This window comes from Abrus precatorius, unplaced genomic scaffold (genome assembly GCF_003935025.1).
Source record: "Abrus precatorius isolate BTA unplaced genomic scaffold, Abrus_2018 Scaffold2, whole genome shotgun sequence".
In the NCBI taxonomy this organism is placed as follows: Eukaryota; Viridiplantae; Streptophyta; class Magnoliopsida; order Fabales; family Fabaceae; genus Abrus; species Abrus precatorius.
The window spans coordinates 30,838,575-30,856,484 of NW_020874362.1; the positions used below are offsets into that span (position 1 = coordinate 30,838,575).

Below are 17,910 nucleotides of genomic sequence, written 5' to 3' on the forward strand. Positions count from 1 at the left end.
ACCTGCTTTCTCTCTTGATTATTTTGGGGTCTTATTTGGCTGGTGTTTGGATGTTGGTGCCAATGTTGGGGTGGTCTCATGGGTGGTGCAATAGGAAAAGTAGGTGCGGAGGGTTGATAAGGCCGTGATTGGTAGGATTGGGAGTTGGGGTGGTTTGAAATGGCAGTGACATACGGGTAAGGCATTTGAGGGGCAGGGAATACAGGTTAGAAATGGTGTGGTATTTGGTAAGGTCTAATGAAAAGAACTTCTCTCAGGTGAAAAGTTACAGCGTTAGTCTCTCCTTCTTTCTTTTTGCCTATTCTAAACTGAGCTTTTTTTGTGTTGGCCACTCCGACGAAACTGTTGGGAATTTTTCCTGTCCTCATGCCACTTTCTACCCTCTCCCTTATGATTACAATGTCTGAAAAGTTTGATGATACGCTTTCAATCATCCTATCATAGAAGGGTGATTGGAGAGTATCAATGAACATAGCTACCATTTCTTTCTCCAATAGGGGAGGCTCTACTTGAGCTGCCAGTTCTCGCCACCTTTGCGCATACTCTTTGAACGACTCATTTTCCTTCTTAATCATGTTTTGTAGCTGCAGCCTATCAGGAGCCATATCAATATTGTATTTATATTGTTTCAAGAAAACATCGGCTAAGTCCTTCCAACAACGAATATGGCCACGCTCCAAATGCATATACCAACTCAAAGCTGCCCCAACTAAACTGTCTTGGAAGAATTGAATCAACAATTTGTCTTCATGAGCATGCGATGCTATCTTTCTACAATACATTATTAGGTGACTTTTCGGACAAGTGGTTCCCTTATACTTATCAAATTCAGGTATCTTGAACTTTGGAGGGATAGTGACGTTCGGGACTAGGCACAAATCTGCATCTTCCCCTATACCATAATTGCTTCCTTCAATGGCTCTCAATCTCTCTTCCAATATGTGTAGCTTTTCTTGAGATTGGAGATTTTCGTCAGGATAGAATGGTGATGTTGATCAATTTCCCCCAATACTAAGGTTGGTGATTTGTGGCTGTTGATGAATTAGCGGGTTTGTTGTGGGTATTGCATGTGGTATATGGCTTTCATGAGGATTAGCATTTTGAGGATAAGTATACGGTGGAATGGATGTTTGGGTTGGTTGGATTTGTGGTCTTGAAGGTTGGTTAGGATTGGTTTGATTTGACGGTTGGCTTGTGTTTAGTGGGTTCTCAGCTATTGGCAGAGTATAATTAGGAGGAAGACCATATGGAGGAAACTGGCCCTCTTGATGATTACTAGATTGTTGCAAGGGTCTTTCTATGTGTAGAGTCAAAGGCACCATTGTTTCCTGAGCGGGAAAGCCTTGAGATGGTCCTTGTGCAGGAGTAAAACCAGGTGGGCAGATAGGAGTAGGTTGTTGGGTAGTAGGGGTCCCTTCTGTGGCTCTCCTTTCTAGAGACTTCAGTGCCTCCAAAATCTGCACCATCTGTTCCTTCAGTTGATTAACGTCATTCCTCATCTCCTTATTATATTCTTCCAACTCATCCATGATCTTTGATTGAACGCAAGTTCTATAAGGATGCTTTAGTAAGTGTTTCTCTGTTATGTTTGTTTTAAATTTTTTCTGGGTCATGCAGTCAAGAAAGAAATTAATAAAATGAAACTATAATTAAGGGGAGAAAAAAGAATGAAAATTTAAAGAATCATCACAGTTGTTGAGTGTCTTCGGGTGTTTAATGGAAATTAATGCAGGATCTTCACTAAATGAAACACACCAAAATACAATTCTTAATCAAACATGAAGTACATCATAGTTTGATTCAAAATACACCATTCTCTTCCTACCCTTACATAATCTACCTGCATCCTAAGTCATTACATCACCCTTTCCTGGCCCTAGCTATAATTCCTTTCATCTCTAAGATTAACCAATTGCAATGGTTGAGGAAATCTTTAATATCTTGAGGTGTTTCATAGAAAAAAGTAGTTGTCTCAACATTTGCTAACATGCGTGGAATATCATCAATTGCTCCATTAGCCAAAGATGCTAGCTGTATGAAACGCTTGATCCAATACTCAATGAACTTGTCTACTTCTTTTATTTGACCATTCTTCTGTTTCACAATGACTTCATATTCTTGCATTACCCTGATCACATCCCATTTCTCCATATTAATTTCAGCCTCGCACGCTACGACAATTTCTTGTATCTGTTGCTCCATGTGTTGCACTCACGCCTGAAGCTCATTTACTTGGGTCAGTGCTTCTTGTTTATCTCCTTTGGCTTTGTACAATGCACCTTTCAATTGACGCTTTTCATACAAGGCTACATTCCATTCTTTTACCCTCAATCCCAGCTCTTTGCTTGCAGCTTCAAGACATCGTTGAACCTTAGACGCATGACTTTGCACTGACTTATGCTTCTTACAAACTTCTTCATAAGCCTGTTATTTTTCGTTGTTTTCTCTCTTCAAAATGGCACAAGTCTGGCGGCTTTCTAGAAGTTCTTTTTCTATCTTCACATTTTTCTCTATCTTCTTTGCTAGTCTTACCTTTAATTCTTTCACTTCTTCATCCTCAATAGGTTCTGGATTAGATGATTCAGTTTCTTGGGAAGTACCTGGGGCCTTAAATGGTAGCTTAATATCTTGGACCCTTTCATTAACCCACTCACGATAACTTGCTTTTGCCGCACAACTCCTCACACCTAACTCTTTTCCTTTTCGAATAACCTTTGCCCATGCACTCTTTACTTTTTGGATTAACTCAGTGAAATTTTCATCTTCATAGTAGAAAACAAAAGGAGTCAACAATTCCTTGGCAAGTGGTCCCATCATAGGATAGGCAAGCTGACGTTGCCCCATAACTGGATTATAATTGATGCACCCTCGAGTACCCATAAGCGAAACATTTGGGTAATTCCCACAATGATAAACTATGGTCGTCGACTGCTGCCATGGGGTGTGCCACCTAATGTGTCCTTCATTCAAGCTAGCCAGGTGGTTGGCCCATTTTTGACCACTCTTCGTCCCAATCTGAAACCTCAACAAATCAGTGATAGGGCATTTGATCTCACTTGGTCTTTTAAAGATATGAGCTGTGAGCCATATATAGAGCATAGGCAGACAACATATTATTCTTTTTCCTTTCTTCTCGTGGCAAAAGCTCAGTGTACAGTAGACATCAGCCAATATAGCAGTGACAGGGTTTTCAAGTCAATTTTTACGTGCAAGAAACACATCTATGGATGTTAAATCCACAAAGTTATCATGCTTGGGAAAAAGGACAATGCCATAAATAGTGAGTGCTAAAACATCCATAAAAGTCTCACAATTTTCATTGCTTGCTAGGTTTTGTATATGTCGCTCAAGAAAATCTCTCGTGAACCCTCTATTTTGATGTCTCTCTTGACAAGCTTGTTGCAATTTTGCTGGGTGGATCCTTAAGACATTGGCTATGGTTGGGAGGGATGCATAGTGTTCTAAGGGACGGTATGGCTGCTGACCTTCCAAAGACAAGTCTAGAATCTGCTCAAACTCCTCTAGTGTTGGAGCCAACTGAAAGTCTTGAAAGGTGAAACATCTTAATGGAGAATCATAATATTGGGCTAGGGCTGTTATGGCATCTTCTTGTACATCCACCTCCATCAATCTCAGAATGTTTCCGAATCTCCTCACTAAAGTGAGTTGTTGAACTGTCTTCAGCTTTTTTCCTAACTCTCTCAGGCTAGTGGTGTCAACTTTCTTAACCTTTAGGTGCAATTTTCTTCTCAATTCAACTGACTTTACCCCACTACTACTTGATCCCACATTAATTTCCATTTTCCTTGGATACTCAAACAACTTTGTGATCTTTAACCTATAAAGAAAGGAAATATATGAGAAATTATTCAAAATCTTATATTTATTTCATTGATATAGGATACTAGTGGTGATAAGGATTAATATTGATTATAAACAGATAAATTATCCATGTAAGAATCAATATTGGTCTTAAACAGGTTAAAAAAAATCCACTAGGCACTTACATCGATGAAACAAATATGTGATGATCATGATAATGAAAGAACAATATGAATCATTATCCTCTTTAACATCTCTTTAAAAAAAATTTTTTTTTTACTTTTTCATAAATCTAAATTGATGCTTAGAAGAATAATGTTTCACATGACAATGTAATGATGCAAGAAACATGCCAATTGTCATCATTAACCCTTTTTCAAAAACTTATTTTATAGTTATAACAAGTGCTGTAGGGATGACAACAAGCATAATCTTTGAATTTATGATATGCCATAACATGCAAAATGATAATGATATAAAGAAAATTAACATAGAGAATCGTGTGAATCACTGGCCTTTAACATTAATCCAAACTTTAGCAAAATTTCCTCATTTTCTTTTATTTTTGAAACTTTAAAGCGCTAATAGTTCACATGATTTCTAAAAGAGGAGATAAGAAAAATATACTCCCTTTGTGCCCTATTTTGGATCACCTAAGGGTTTTTAATGGTCTAGGGCGTTCTTTTACGTGTAAAGACTCATCAAAGGTAGCTTGTAATCCTAAAAGGCTACTAGAGTCAAGATCCAATCCTTAACGTTGACCACAACAGTAGGGAGTCTACTAGATGTGGGACATCAAGAAAAGATTAAACTCTAGCTAGGGTTTTCACGATAGTCAAATAGGACGTGCATCCAAAACGATACCGCTACATAAACCTTCTAATTCTAAGCAAACTCAGACCCGGGTATAGGGCCCTGCTCAAAGTGTGTGATGAATGTGTAAGTAGTAGTGGGCGAGGGAGCATACAAACCTTATCAACTCAATAGAGAAAAAAAAAAGCTGCAAAATACAAGAATACCATACAAATTATTAATAGTCATCTACCCTAGGATTAACAACAATATCAAAAGTATATACAATGAGGTTACAAAATTCATGTACGAATAAAAGAAATATAATACAACTAATTCCAATAAATAAGAAAAGAGAAAAGGATTAAACAAATATAGACAAAATAACATAAATTTGCACAATTAATCATCAAAGGCTTGACTCTCTCTAAAAAATGTTCCCAGTGGAGTCGCCATCTGTCGCAACTGGGCGGTCGCAACGGTACGGCGAAAAATGTTTTTAAGAAAAAAATCAGTAGAGTCGCCACTAAGGTTTATCAAAGAAAACCTGAGAAAAAACATAAAATTTTGATCTTTGAAACCAAAAATGGATTCAGGAGTCATTTACGTGTAGGGAAGGTGTTAGCACCCTACAACGTTTGTTTAAATAAAGGTTACCTTAAATTAATTGTGTAAATTTATTATAATTTTGAAAAGCATTTGTTTAACCCTTAGAAAATAAATGTTCCTATTTTTTATTTTTAAAGAAAGAAGATTTATTCATTAAAATGTTAAGTTATATCTTAGAAAGAAAAAAAATATTTTTTAAAAATTGTTTTGACTCGACAGATATGATTCCGCTCCTACGTATCTCCGGGTACAATGGAGAATTCAAAGTCACGTAATTTTATATAAAAATTACGAAATTGGTTGATTAAAATTAAGTTCTATAAAAATAAAATTTATTTTTAAAATTAGAATTAGTTTTATAAAATTATAATGTTTAGAATACAAAATAACGTGGTTATACATGTACTCTACGAGAAATAATACGAAAGGCAAAGGGAAAATCACACATCCATATCGTAAGTTGTTGTAAAAACTGTGATATTTAAAATCTAATATTTTAATTTATGAAAAAGTATTTTTAATATATAATTTAATTAAAAAATTAATATTTGAAGAAATTTAAGATAGCGTATGCTATACATAAATATCTCATGATTTATTTATTGATTGAAGGCAATGTAAATTGCACATCTATATCGCAGAACATTTTGTTAAAATTTAGTAAAAATATTTTCTTCAAGTTGGAACATGATTTAAAATTTTTAAATATGAAATTAATTTTAAAAATATTTAAAGAGTACAAATTAATATATTTAAATTGATTAATAAAGATAGACGTTTATTTGAGGGAACTTAAAACATATTTCTAATAATTTTGTATTGCGTGAAACTAAGATAACATTGGTATACAAAGGTCTCGACAATTTAAAACGTACAAAGGTAAAGATGCTACACAATAACATTATAAATTGTTGCTTTAATAAAATAATTTTAATTTAAATTGATAGATTATTAAATTAATAATTAGAAGGAAATATATCGTGATTTATTATGAAAATAATTATCTAATTAATTAAAGACAATATATGATAAATCAATATTATATAAAGCTCGGTAACGTAAGTACACATAGACTTTATCAATTTATGATATTCGACGATAGAGAAACTATACGTTAATATTATACATTGATATAATTATTTTATTTATATATTTGTTTATAATTTTCTAAAATGTAATTTACTAATCAAATCATATCAACTTTATATCAAAATAAAGCAATATTAAAGATAAAAATATCAATACACAAATAAATCATAATAATAATAATAATAATATAAAAATAGTAATAATAAGAATAAAATAAAATATTTTTAATATTATCAACATCTTAAAATCTTTAAATAAATATTAAATATGACTAACCAAATAATCTTTTCATTATTAATGTTAGATTAAGGAAAAAGAAAAAAGAATTAACACATGATATATATATATATATATATATATATATATATGTGTGTGTGTGTGTGTGTGATTATAAACAAGACAAAGGCAAATGGAAAGTAAAACATATTATACTACATGTTCACGGGCAGGATATGCACTAGGAGATATTAAAGGACAACAAAGTCAAGTAAGATGAACCTGAGACGCAAACAGTAAAAGTTATTGAAGAAGGATTCGTAATTCTGAAGGTAAGGGACACTGTTTATAATATAAAAGTCTAGAAGAGTCGATAAAACAAACGTCTCCCAAGAGGGTCCTCTCTTATAAGATACCGTATGCTGCTCTTTCTCCTTCGACTATCTTCTATTTTCTTTCGCTTCTCTTGCCGCTCTAGCGTTAGTAACCCCAAAATACTTCCTCCTCCTCTCTCTTTTATACCCTCGAGCTTCCCCTTCTTTCTCGTTCTTCTTTTTCCATATGCTATTTTCTTCCTAAGATGCAACCCCTTCTTTTCTTGCTCAGACATTCCATTCTATTTTTTTGTAATTTCGCAATTGATTGGATGCTTGCAGGTGGTGGGGAGCAGCTTGCTTGCTCCCTATTTCACGGGACTCCCTTTCTCTTTTTCGTTTCACATTATTTAATTAAAAATAAGAAAGAAAAAATAAGTGTATTCATAACTCAAATGGAGGATAAGTTAGAGACAATGGAGCTTAAAATTTCATCTAAGATTCTTTCTAATAAGGCATAATTTTATACGAAGAGAAAGGTTAGGCAATAAAATGTGATTGAGAATATAAAATTAAAACTAATAATTGAATTCTATTGCATAGGTTAGATGATAATTATTTGATATCACTAGTATAGATTTAAGATCAAGGTACGTATCGAGCATAATGATAACAAAATATATCTCTTCTCTCTTAATCTTTTTTTCCATTAAGTATTTTTTAAACGTATCAATTGATATTAAAATGTCAATCATTGGCACTTGATAGGAGTTGACAAAATTGTAGATGTTACATGTCAACAAAAGTTATGCATGAAGTAGAAGAAAGAATAATAGCTTCCATTAATCTAAGGTTAAGTGCAATGGAGTAGCAAATTGATGAGTTGCAAGATACACCAATTTATGATACCTAAATACACCAATTTTGTTAAAGTATCTATGTTGGACACATATCTAATATTAATACGTGTCAAATATGTTAAGATATATAAATATCTAATTTTTTATTTTATTTTAAAAAATAAATTATTGACCATATATAGCTGGGATACAACTCAACACAATCACATATAATTTGGTTCAATGGATACGACATATTTAACATATATAATATTGAAACGATGAGTTTCTATATTTTCACAATTGTTTAAGACTTGATACAAGTCTTCAACCAACAACATCATTCGTTTTGAACAATTAGAGTCTTTTCTTACACAAATAGGAGTTGTGATTCTTTTGGGTGTCGACTCTCATCTCTCCCAAAATCATGCTCAAATTTTTTACATGCAGTTGTATTTTCAAATCTTGCAAAATTTGTTTGTTTCTAGGTCTGTGATGGTGGTTGGTGGAGTTGAAGGTTAGTGACGATGGTTAGTGAATCATAGGTCTTTGCACACAACGACAATTTTGAATCTCGTTCCTCTTTTCTAGACTTCATATTCTTCTACTCTAGTAACTAGTGTCGTCTTTGTACGCAATAGTAGTTCTAAATCTCATGAAGTTCTTCTTTTCTAATCTTGTCTTTGCACACTGTTATTCTAAGTATTTTATTGCAACTATAGTAACTGGTAAGAATCTAAGTTTTAAGTTTTTTTTATCAATTTTACAACAACATAGTAAAATGTTAATTTTCACTCATTATTGCAATTTTTTCATGTTTGTTGAGAAAAAAAATAGGTTTTGGTGTTGAGTCTAATTTTAAATTTTCAAGTAAATTTGCTTCATCATAACTTCAGGATAATCATGTTCTACTTTGGACATTTGTCACCATAAAGGATAAGATAACAAATAAAGGAGGCATCAAGTTATGAAGTTGTAATTTTTGTGACAAAGTGGTCAAAAGTTCATATTCAAGAGTAAAAGCACTTTTACTTAGAATTCTTTGTGTTGGTGTTTCTATTTGTTCTATGGTCATTGTTGAGTACTTAGTTGATTCAAAAAGAATTTGTAAAGAAGTTGAGAATATAATAAAACCTAAAAATATCTCACTAACTACTAACAAATTGCCTTCACTTTCAACAACCTTATCCAAAAAAGAAAACTAAGAAGTGATACAATAGAAAAAGCTTCCAATATCAATGAAAGGAATCAACTTAGAGCATAAATACCAATAATATTTTATTTAGTTGGCTTGTCATTTCATTTTGCCTAAAATCCTTACTATATTAGCTCTCTTATTCATTTATTGCCAACCATAACCTTAGTGGTTTCCTTCCTCCTAATTATAATGCTTTAAGAAATAGTCTTTCACAACAAAAGAGATCTCATATTAAAAGGTTATTACAACTTATAAAATTTTTATGGCTTATAAAAGGAATTACATTTGTTGTTGGTAGATGGACAGGTATTTAAAGAAGGCCATTAATAAATTTCATGGCTATAAATGAAAGAACACCAATATGTTTTAAAGTTGTTAATGGTTCTAAAGAATACAAGGACAAACACTTTATAGCTGGAAAAATAAATAATGTAATTAATGAAGTTAGGCAAACAATGTTCAAATCAAAACTGATTATTCTCTTATTTGTTAGGCAGCTGAGATGTAAATTGAAGTTGGATTTCATAATTACTCATTTTATGATATTAGCTATTGTAGAAATAGTTGAGTTTATTATTTAAACTCGTTTTGCATTACATGCTAAAAAAATTGAAGTTGTTAAAATATGCTTTGCAAAATATGGTCACTAGTGATTAGTGGAATAATTATAGAAAAGATGATATTGGAAAAACTTGTTATGTGAAAGAACTCATTTTAAATGATATATGATAGGATAAATTAGACTATATCATTTTTTTCACAGATCTTATATATAAGATACTTAGAAAATGTGACACTGATATTTCCACTCTTCATTTCGTATAAGAAATATGAGTTTTCATGAAGGAAAAAAGTGAAGACAATCATATATAAGCGTAAAGAAAAGAAAGTAATAAAGTTTTCCAATTTTTAAGATGTGGTTTATAATATACTAAATTAGTAAGAATTATACTCCACTTCATTGCTAGACACTTTTTTGAAAATCAATGTGAATTTTATTTAATTTATTATCTTTTGGACAATATAAGTTATAGTATAACATTTTTAAATCATGTATAAGTATTATATAATGAAGAATGACTTAGGAAAACTCCTCAAATAAGATTCTTCCACGTCAAGATAATGAAATTTTAAAAAAATGTCTAAAGAGATATTTTTTAATGTTGAAGAAAGGAAAAAAAAATTTGTTGAATTTTGAATTTCTAATATTGTACATGTGACTTTTCTTCTTTTAATTCAATTGAAGATATGTAGACATTGGACTCAAAATCTTAGTAGATAGTATATGGATCTTCTATCCCTATACTTCAAAAGCTTGCTGTAAAACTTCTTATACAACTTTATTTCTTATCTTACTATAACAAAAATTAAAGTATTTATTCATTCACTTATTCTTTGAAGAAAAATAAAATAAATCTAAAAAAAATTTATGATCTAGTTTATGTCTATTTCAATCTTCATCTTTTTTTAAAAAAAGAAGAAAAATATATTAAAAAAGAGAAACAAATGTGTGATATTAGTAATGTACATATTCCAATTAATGATTGTACTAGATTTTTTGAATTAATTGGATTATCTTTTGATGAAGTAAACTTAAAAATTATATTTTTTTCCTAAATAATGGAGATGAAAGAGGTTAGTGTGATAGTTAAAATTAAATAATATAAATACATAATCTTCTTTTATAATAATTTTATATATTTTTAAAATAAAATTACTAATTCTTTTATGAAATTTTAACATGAATTGAGATAAAGTATATAATTTTTGTGTGTTTATAATGGGAAAAATATTTTAATCTTGTTACTTGAATATAGAAAATATAGGACTGAATTTTATTTTATTTTATTTGGGTAAAATGTGATTATTTATATGCAAACCAATATTTTATACAGGTGTAAAGTAAGTTATAAATATATGAGATTTATATAAAATTGAAGAACTTGACAGTCTTCCCCTGTTGTGATATGCTGCCAACCACGGTTTATATAAATTTGAAGAGGACACATAACCCAAGCATTCATCAACATTCCACACTTCCTATATGTTAATAAATAAGATGATAGGAGTAGAAAGAGTCTAGAGTAGCCTTGGAGAAATATGAACCTGCAACGCATGTTTCATCACCACAGTGAACTCCTGTTTCTCTGAGAAATCCACATCAATGCCTTCTGGAACCTTCCACTCAAAATTCCAAAGCAAATTAGCCACAAAATATTCCAAATGAAGCAGGGCCAAGTTATACCCAGGACAGATCCTCCTCCCAGCACCAAACGGCATCATCTTAATCTCCTTGGTCCCTGTAATATCAAACCCTTCATCATTCAAGAACCTCTCAGGCTTAAACGACATCGGATCCTCCCACACCTTGGGGTCCCACCCCATCTCCGCCACCATGAAATTCACGGTCCCATTCTTAGGCACCAAGTAATCATTCAAAACGACGTCCTCAGTTACCGCATGCGGCAACACAAAGTGCCCCGGTGGGTGACGCCTCAACCCTTCCAAAATCACAGCCTTCAGATACCCCAATTTCTGCAACTCTTCCTCTCTCACTTCCCTCTCCGCTCTCTCACCCACCGCTTCCCTTATCTCCTCCACCACCCTCTCTTGCACGTGCGGGTACTTCACCAAATTCGCCATTATCCACTGTAACGCCGTCGAAGTCGTATCCGTACCCGCGTTCAAAAATTCCGAACACAACGTCACAATTTCCTCCTCAGTCAGCTTCCGTTTCCCTTTCTCCTCAGGTAACTCCAATTCCAACAACGTATCAACATACGACACAATAGAATCATCGTTTACTCTACCTTCTTCCTTCGCTTGCTTCCTCGCTCTTATAAGCGGAACAAGCACATCTTCTTGCTCCTTCCTAAACCTTAAAAGCTCTTCCCAACGATTGCGGAACAGAACACCAGTGATTTTTGGCCAGAAGTTGAGAATATTGAATCTGTTAAAACCGAGAAGCAGTTGGCGCTGCACGCGCTCTATGTCTCTGATTTTCTCGTCGTTAACTCTATCGCCGAAGCACATGAAGACGAGCAAACAGAACATGGCGTATTGGAAGTGGTGGATGACTCTAACGGAGTGGTTGGATGTTGAATCGGATTTTAGCCCCGTGAGGAGGGAGTGGAGGACGGAGGTGCGGATTTGGGAGAAGGACTTGACGCGCGCCTGGTGGAGAATCTCGGAGGTGAGGTTACGGCGGAGAGTACGCCACGTGGCGCCGTATGAGGCGGAGCTGATGTTATGTTGATTGCTGCTGACGATTCTGCCGGTGGCGAGGGATTTGGGGCGGTCGGAGAAGAGAGAACCGTTTTGGATGAGGGCGCGATGGGCGAGGAAACGGTCGGCTATGAAGATGGAGGGGCGAGAGCCAATGCGAAGAGTGACGATAGGGCCATATTTGGCGTGGAGGGTTCGGAGGATTGGTTCGAGTTCGGAGAATGATTTTCGGAGCCATGTGATGGCTGTGATAATTGGGATGTGAGAAGGGCCTGGTGGGGTTGTGATTGTGGATGGATTGTGAAGGACAGAGACGATGGCTCTTACGAGGACGCAGATGCACAGAGAGATTAAGATGATGAACCACGCTTCCATGTTTGGAGTGCCAAACAGATAGACAGAGCCAGAGAGTGTTGCAGACTAGTATCCCAGTCACAAAAAATCGTAGTGAAGTGGTTAGATTAGAGCGCCCAGGAAAAATATATAGAAAACAGATTTTTCTAAGAAATTAAATTTTAAGAAAAAAAATTAACTGAGAATAAATTGTGCTTACACGAAATCTGAATTCAGGTACCGTACAGTTACATAATTTTGTATTTTTCTTAAGTTTTTATATTTTTATTTACAAAATTTTATCCAAATACACGGTACAGTTTTCGCACAAACTGCAGGAAATCTGGATCTACTTATATCAGTTATATGATAATTATTAAATTTTTATTAAAAGTTGTTTTAAAATTAGTTGTTGAATTAGATTTTTTATCATATAAATTATAGATTATTTTAAATTATTTAATATTTTATTTATGTATGTCAATTTAATACATGTATTTTTAAAATATATAAAAATAAAACTTTTGAATATATTTTTATATTTCATATAAAATTATTAATAATATAATTATTAATATAATTTATATTAATATTTTAATGTTTATTAAAACAGTAAGTTTTTTAAAATTTATAATATTTAATGTTGTTAATATATTAAATTAGATGATATCTTGTTATTTTTAAAAATAGTTATAAACCAAATGATTTTTTAAAATATGGTAAAAAATAAATTATTGATTCAACTTGACGTCATCGCGTGCGAAATTGGTATTTCACTTTCGTTTTTTTTTCCTTTTAAAGTTGAGGTGAGAGAGACAGGTCTTACAAAATATCGTGGTTAACAGGTGCTTAAATTAGTAATATATTTTTTAATAATATTTTATTTTTGGTTAAAATTTATTAAAAAATTTAAAAAGTATAAAAATATATTAATTTAAGAATAAGACATATATAATATTTATTTTTAATAAATTTTGGAAATATATTAAAAAGAGTATGCTAGAAATATGTTTTATTACTTATCTGCACTCGGGATGACGTCTTCTCACACCTTATCGGCGTTGTTTGCCGTTCAATGCAAGCCATTCAGTTTGGTCCAAAACTCTGGAATGATTGGAACATTTTTTTTTTTTTAATAATTGCCTCAGTTTTATCTTTGATTTATAATTGTAAAATTAATTCAAAAATTTGACTCACTCTTTCTAAATAACTCACACGCTTTCTTTCTCTCTAATTATAAATATATACTATATAATTGTAATATTACTATAATAATAAGAAAAAAAAAGTTAAATTGCAGAAGATTTTTTAACAACTTATCTATTAGCTTAAGATATTTCGCAACTTAAAAGCACCTTTAAATAATTAATAAAAATAATTTATGACTTATGTAAAAATATTTTAAAAATATTATTGCATTTTTATATTTATTTAATTTTAATAAAATTTGATATAAACAATTTAAATACTATATTGTTATAGTTGAAAAATTAAAATTAACAAAAGTTGGTCTGAGCAGCAAGCACTTCGGTATCACTTAAGCAAAATCTTATATTCGAGTCTTTATGTATATAAAAAATAGTCTATGATAAATTCATCCATCACATTCAAGTATACGATTCGAGTCAAATTTAGATTAAATCAGATAAAAAATTAAAAAAAATTAATTTTATATAAAGATATTAACTTGTAAATTTTTTTTTCTGTTGTTCTTTTCATTCTTCTCTCTTTTTACTTGGTAGAAAAAGTCTCGTCAATACCAATAAGAGAATATTTATTTGTATTAACTTAGTTTACCTTATCAATATCAAGGTCCATAAGTCAAGCAAAAAGGACAAGAATATAATTTACCTTAACAATAAGAAGATCCTGCCCCTAAACGAAATACTTGTATCAATTCACTAACTCACATCATTCAAATCAATAATTAAGTCCTTTTATTTGTTTGAATTTGGGGATAAAAGTTACATCCATGCTAAAGGATAAGAGTTTATTAATTTAGTTCAACATACTTTAAGTTTTTATAGAGATTAAATTTTAGTCATTGATTTTCATATTTACAATCAAGTTTGGGTAAATAAACGCTAGGCTAAACAAACACTAAATGGATAAAGACATGGTCATCAAGCCTTTTAAATAAAAATTAGCCTTTTATAATGATACTTATGAATCCTCTAAATAGTTATCTACGCATTTACTCTGCCTCCTCTCAAATAGCAAGATTAAAATAGGTAAATACTAGCCTTTCATGTCTTATCCTTTAAGTTATATTAAGTTTCTACTAAATTTCTTGATTATAAACTTTTAAAGTTATTTCATATCTAAATTTTGTCATAAATCCTAAAATATTTCGATAGAAATAATAAATAAAAGATTAAAATAGGAAAAATCTATGAAAAGACTAAATTTGCTTAACTTTAAAATTAGAGACTTAATTCACTTAAAGAAATGTTGGAGATTAAAATTGTACATTATCCAAACTAGAGGAGTGAATAAATGGTTATTATTTATAATATAATTATTTCTTTAATAAGGATCTTACAGAGGAAGATCAAGAAATCCAATAAATATTTAAATTTAAAGAAAAATATAAAATTAATTAAAATAATATATTAAAATAATTATTATATATTTTAGTTGTAATTCTTTTAGATTTGTTTAAGATGCTTATTTACTAAATTATTATAAATTTTTATTATTTTCTTTTAAATTAATATTAAAGTCAAAATATTTTTTTTTGTTGAGATATAGATTTTAAGTAATATTTTATTAATTTTTGGTTAAATTTTTGACATTGTTTCATAAATAGTAAAAATATTTAAGTTTTAATTAGGATCAGTAGAAAAATAAAAATCAAATGATGAGATAGATAATATAGCTAAAGAAAAAATGAACTATAATGAGATGATAGGTTTATTTTTTTTATTTGCCCAGTAGACGAATACACAAGCATACGGATGCTTGTTTAGGTAATAGCAATAAGATTCTCCAATATCATGCTAAGAATAGCTAGGATTTCTAACACATTTTGATAAGAAATAAAAAGTAAAAAAATTACTACTAGATATTCATAAATTATCAACGGATACTATTAACGAGAGAGACTCTATTAATAACTATAGATGAGAGAGATTTGTTGGTAATTACTAATATATTTTTTATAGAATAATACCTTATATAACTTTTTAGATTTTGAAAGACTTATGTTATATTTGTTCGTATTTTTAAAAAGAGTTTTCTCTTTCTAAAAATTAAAAATACATGATATTCATGAGTTATCAAAGTATACTATCAACGAGAGAGACTCCATTAATAATTATAGATGAGAGAGATTTTTTGGTAATTACTAACACATTTTTTGATGGATTAATGCCTTATATCACTTTTTAGATTTTGAGAGACTTAGGGTAACTCTTTTTAAAAATTCAAACAAATATGCTCTTAGTCTTAACTACGCTTTTTTTATTGGAGGGCTTAAATTGATTAAAAAAAAGGAGATAAATTATATGTTAAATTCTAATTGATAATTAGATTTTGAATGTTAAAAACTTTGATAGTTTTTCTCTTCATCTTATTCTTGGTAGGGGTATGTATTTTTGTTTGTTTCTAAACCCTAAATCTTGTAGTTAGAATTAATCACTTCTTATTTAAGTATCCATTATTTTATTTTCTAGAACTTATTTAATAATAGTTTTTTTTATTATTAAATCTTCCTATAAGTTAATTACTAATATGGTGTTTTTTTCCCCATTAAATCTACCTATATCTTAATTACTAATGCAATGAATTATCATTATCGTACGAATGATATTTTTAATATGGTACAGACACAATTGTCTCAAATGACAAAGGCAAATATTGTTACACCTGCATCTCAAAAAATCAAATGGTATTGCCTATCATTTCTAATTAAACCGTTGTCTCACTCACATTCCACTTGGCTTAAAGATTTAGAAGCTTCATCTCACAACACGCGCGCACAAACTAATTTTTCTTTCTACTGATCTTTTTTATGCTATAAACATACAACTTTTTTCTAATGGTTACACAATAGCATATCAGCCATAGGCAGGCACTGTAAGACTCACACCTCATTTAATCCTTAAAAATGTTGTTTATATTCCCAAATTTCTTTTTAATAACATATCAATTAGTGCTATGTTATATTAATCAAGTAACATGGTAATATAACTTAAATATTGTTTAAGTTGAGCACACCTTTGAAATTATTAAAGGGCCTTTTTGCTACTCTAATGAAATCTTTACATCTCACGAAATCTAATATCAGTTGCATGTCATGTGATTAATTGCTTGACTAGCTTGAAAGATACTTTTCTCAACTTAGTAGGGACAAAGTTCCTAGTATTGATTCTAATTATGAAGAATAAGCAACTAGTAAGATGTTTCCTCTTCACTGAATTTGTCTTGATTGAGTGGTTGTGACTTTGTGTGTTGATTCCATGGAGAGTTGTAAAACTGAATAGTAGGATAGGGGAGGTGCACTTGAAGGTTGGGAGCTAGCTTAAGGCTAAGGCATCGAGCCTAATGTAGAATTACAGGCAGCTATATTTTAAAGAAGGAATGTCAAGTTACAAGAATCTTGAAGAATCTTGATGAAGATGCCTAAATAATGGCTTGTGAGTACTCTACTACAAGAGCTAGGCATTATTTTGGTTGACGGTGCACAAACCGAGGCTGCACAACTCATGTAAATTCTAACAACTTTGTAAAATTTGTAGCAAATACACCTACACATACACTGTCGAGGCACTATATATCTAAAGAGGGAATGTAGTTCCCTCACAATATAACAAAATTATATATGGCAGTATTTTACGAGTTAGCAGTAATAGTACAGCACCTTTGATTGGAATTTAAGTTGGGATCTAGGATTGGAGTTTATTGTGTTAGGCATTTATTTTGTTTTGCTACAAAAGCTAAAGAAATTTGTGGTAAAGGATTGACTTAAATTGAAGGTTAGCATTTATTTAATCTCTTTTATTTAAGCATTTGAAAATTTATATCATCAATATATTATGTAGTAGTTTTATATTATTTCAATGACCGAATGCTTGTGTAAGAAAAGGAAACATGATAGTAACCATTTTTGTCCAGTTAATGCTCTTTAATGTTACATTGTTGTTATGTCATATTTTTAAAAGTATTTTTCTTCGATTTAAAAAGATAATTTTGGTGATAGCTTAAAATTTTCAATTAGCACTGGTTCAATGATCTTTTTCAGTTGATAATATATCCTGGTTTTAGCCAAAAACAAGTTGTTGCTATGGAGGCTCTCTATGGTTTAAAGGGGATACTCATTCTCTTGTATGATATTGATCATGTGTTAATGATAATGGATTTCAAGCAATATCCACAACAAGTTTCTTTTGCAAAATTAGGGGCAAGAGGTGAATAACTATAAAGTGAATGTAAATTTGGCATTTAAATGCAGCAAATCTTTGAAACTAAGCCC

General features: G+C 31.1%; 2 protein-coding genes across 2 annotated transcripts; both read right to left on the bottom strand.

Annotated features, from left to right (window-relative positions):
* Positions 1 to 33: 33 nt before the first annotated feature.
* On the bottom strand, positions 34 to 12,558 carry LOC113857887 (cytochrome P450 89A2-like). The gene is made up of 2 exons (XM_027490156.1): positions 10,986 to 12,558; positions 34 to 3,838 (listed from the first exon to the last, which is right to left on the bottom strand). Exons 1-2 carry the CDS (start codon positions 12,477 to 12,479, stop codon positions 3,815 to 3,817), a joined length of 1,518 nt encoding a protein of 505 aa, XP_027345957.1. The 5' UTR covers positions 12,480 to 12,558; the 3' UTR covers positions 34 to 3,814.
* On the bottom strand, positions 2,212 to 3,801 carry LOC113859813. The gene is made up of 3 exons (XM_027492495.1): positions 3,207 to 3,801; positions 2,533 to 3,077; positions 2,212 to 2,424 (listed from the first exon to the last, which is right to left on the bottom strand). The coding sequence occupies exons 1-3, from the start codon at positions 3,799 to 3,801 to the stop codon at positions 2,212 to 2,214; spliced, it is 1,353 nt and encodes a 450-aa protein (XP_027348296.1).
* Positions 12,559 to 17,910: the final 5,352 nt, after the last annotated feature.

What these genes read in the sequence shown, in the direction of transcription:
- LOC113857887 (XM_027490156.1), bottom strand. Translation starts at nt 12,479, where the DNA reads ATGGAAGCGTGGTTCATCATCTTAATCTCTCTGTGCATCTGCGTCCTC. An exon ending in TGATGAAACATGCGTTGCAG is followed by an intron (nt 3,839 to 10,985) that starts GTTCATATTTCT and finishes CTTTCTTTATAG; the next exon opens with GTTAAAGATCACAAAGTTGT.
- LOC113859813 (XM_027492495.1), bottom strand. Translation starts at nt 3,801, where the DNA reads ATGGAAATTAATGTGGGATCAAGTAGTAGTGGGGTAAAGTCAGTTGAA. An exon ending in CATAGATGTGTTTCTTGCAC is followed by an intron (nt 3,078 to 3,206) that starts GTAAAAATTGAC and finishes TATGGCTCACAG; the next exon opens with CTCATATCTTTAAAAGACCA. An exon ending in AAGAAGTGAAAGAATTAAAG is followed by an intron (nt 2,425 to 2,532) that starts GTAAGACTAGCA and finishes GAAAAATAACAG; the next exon opens with GCTTATGAAGAAGTTTGTAA.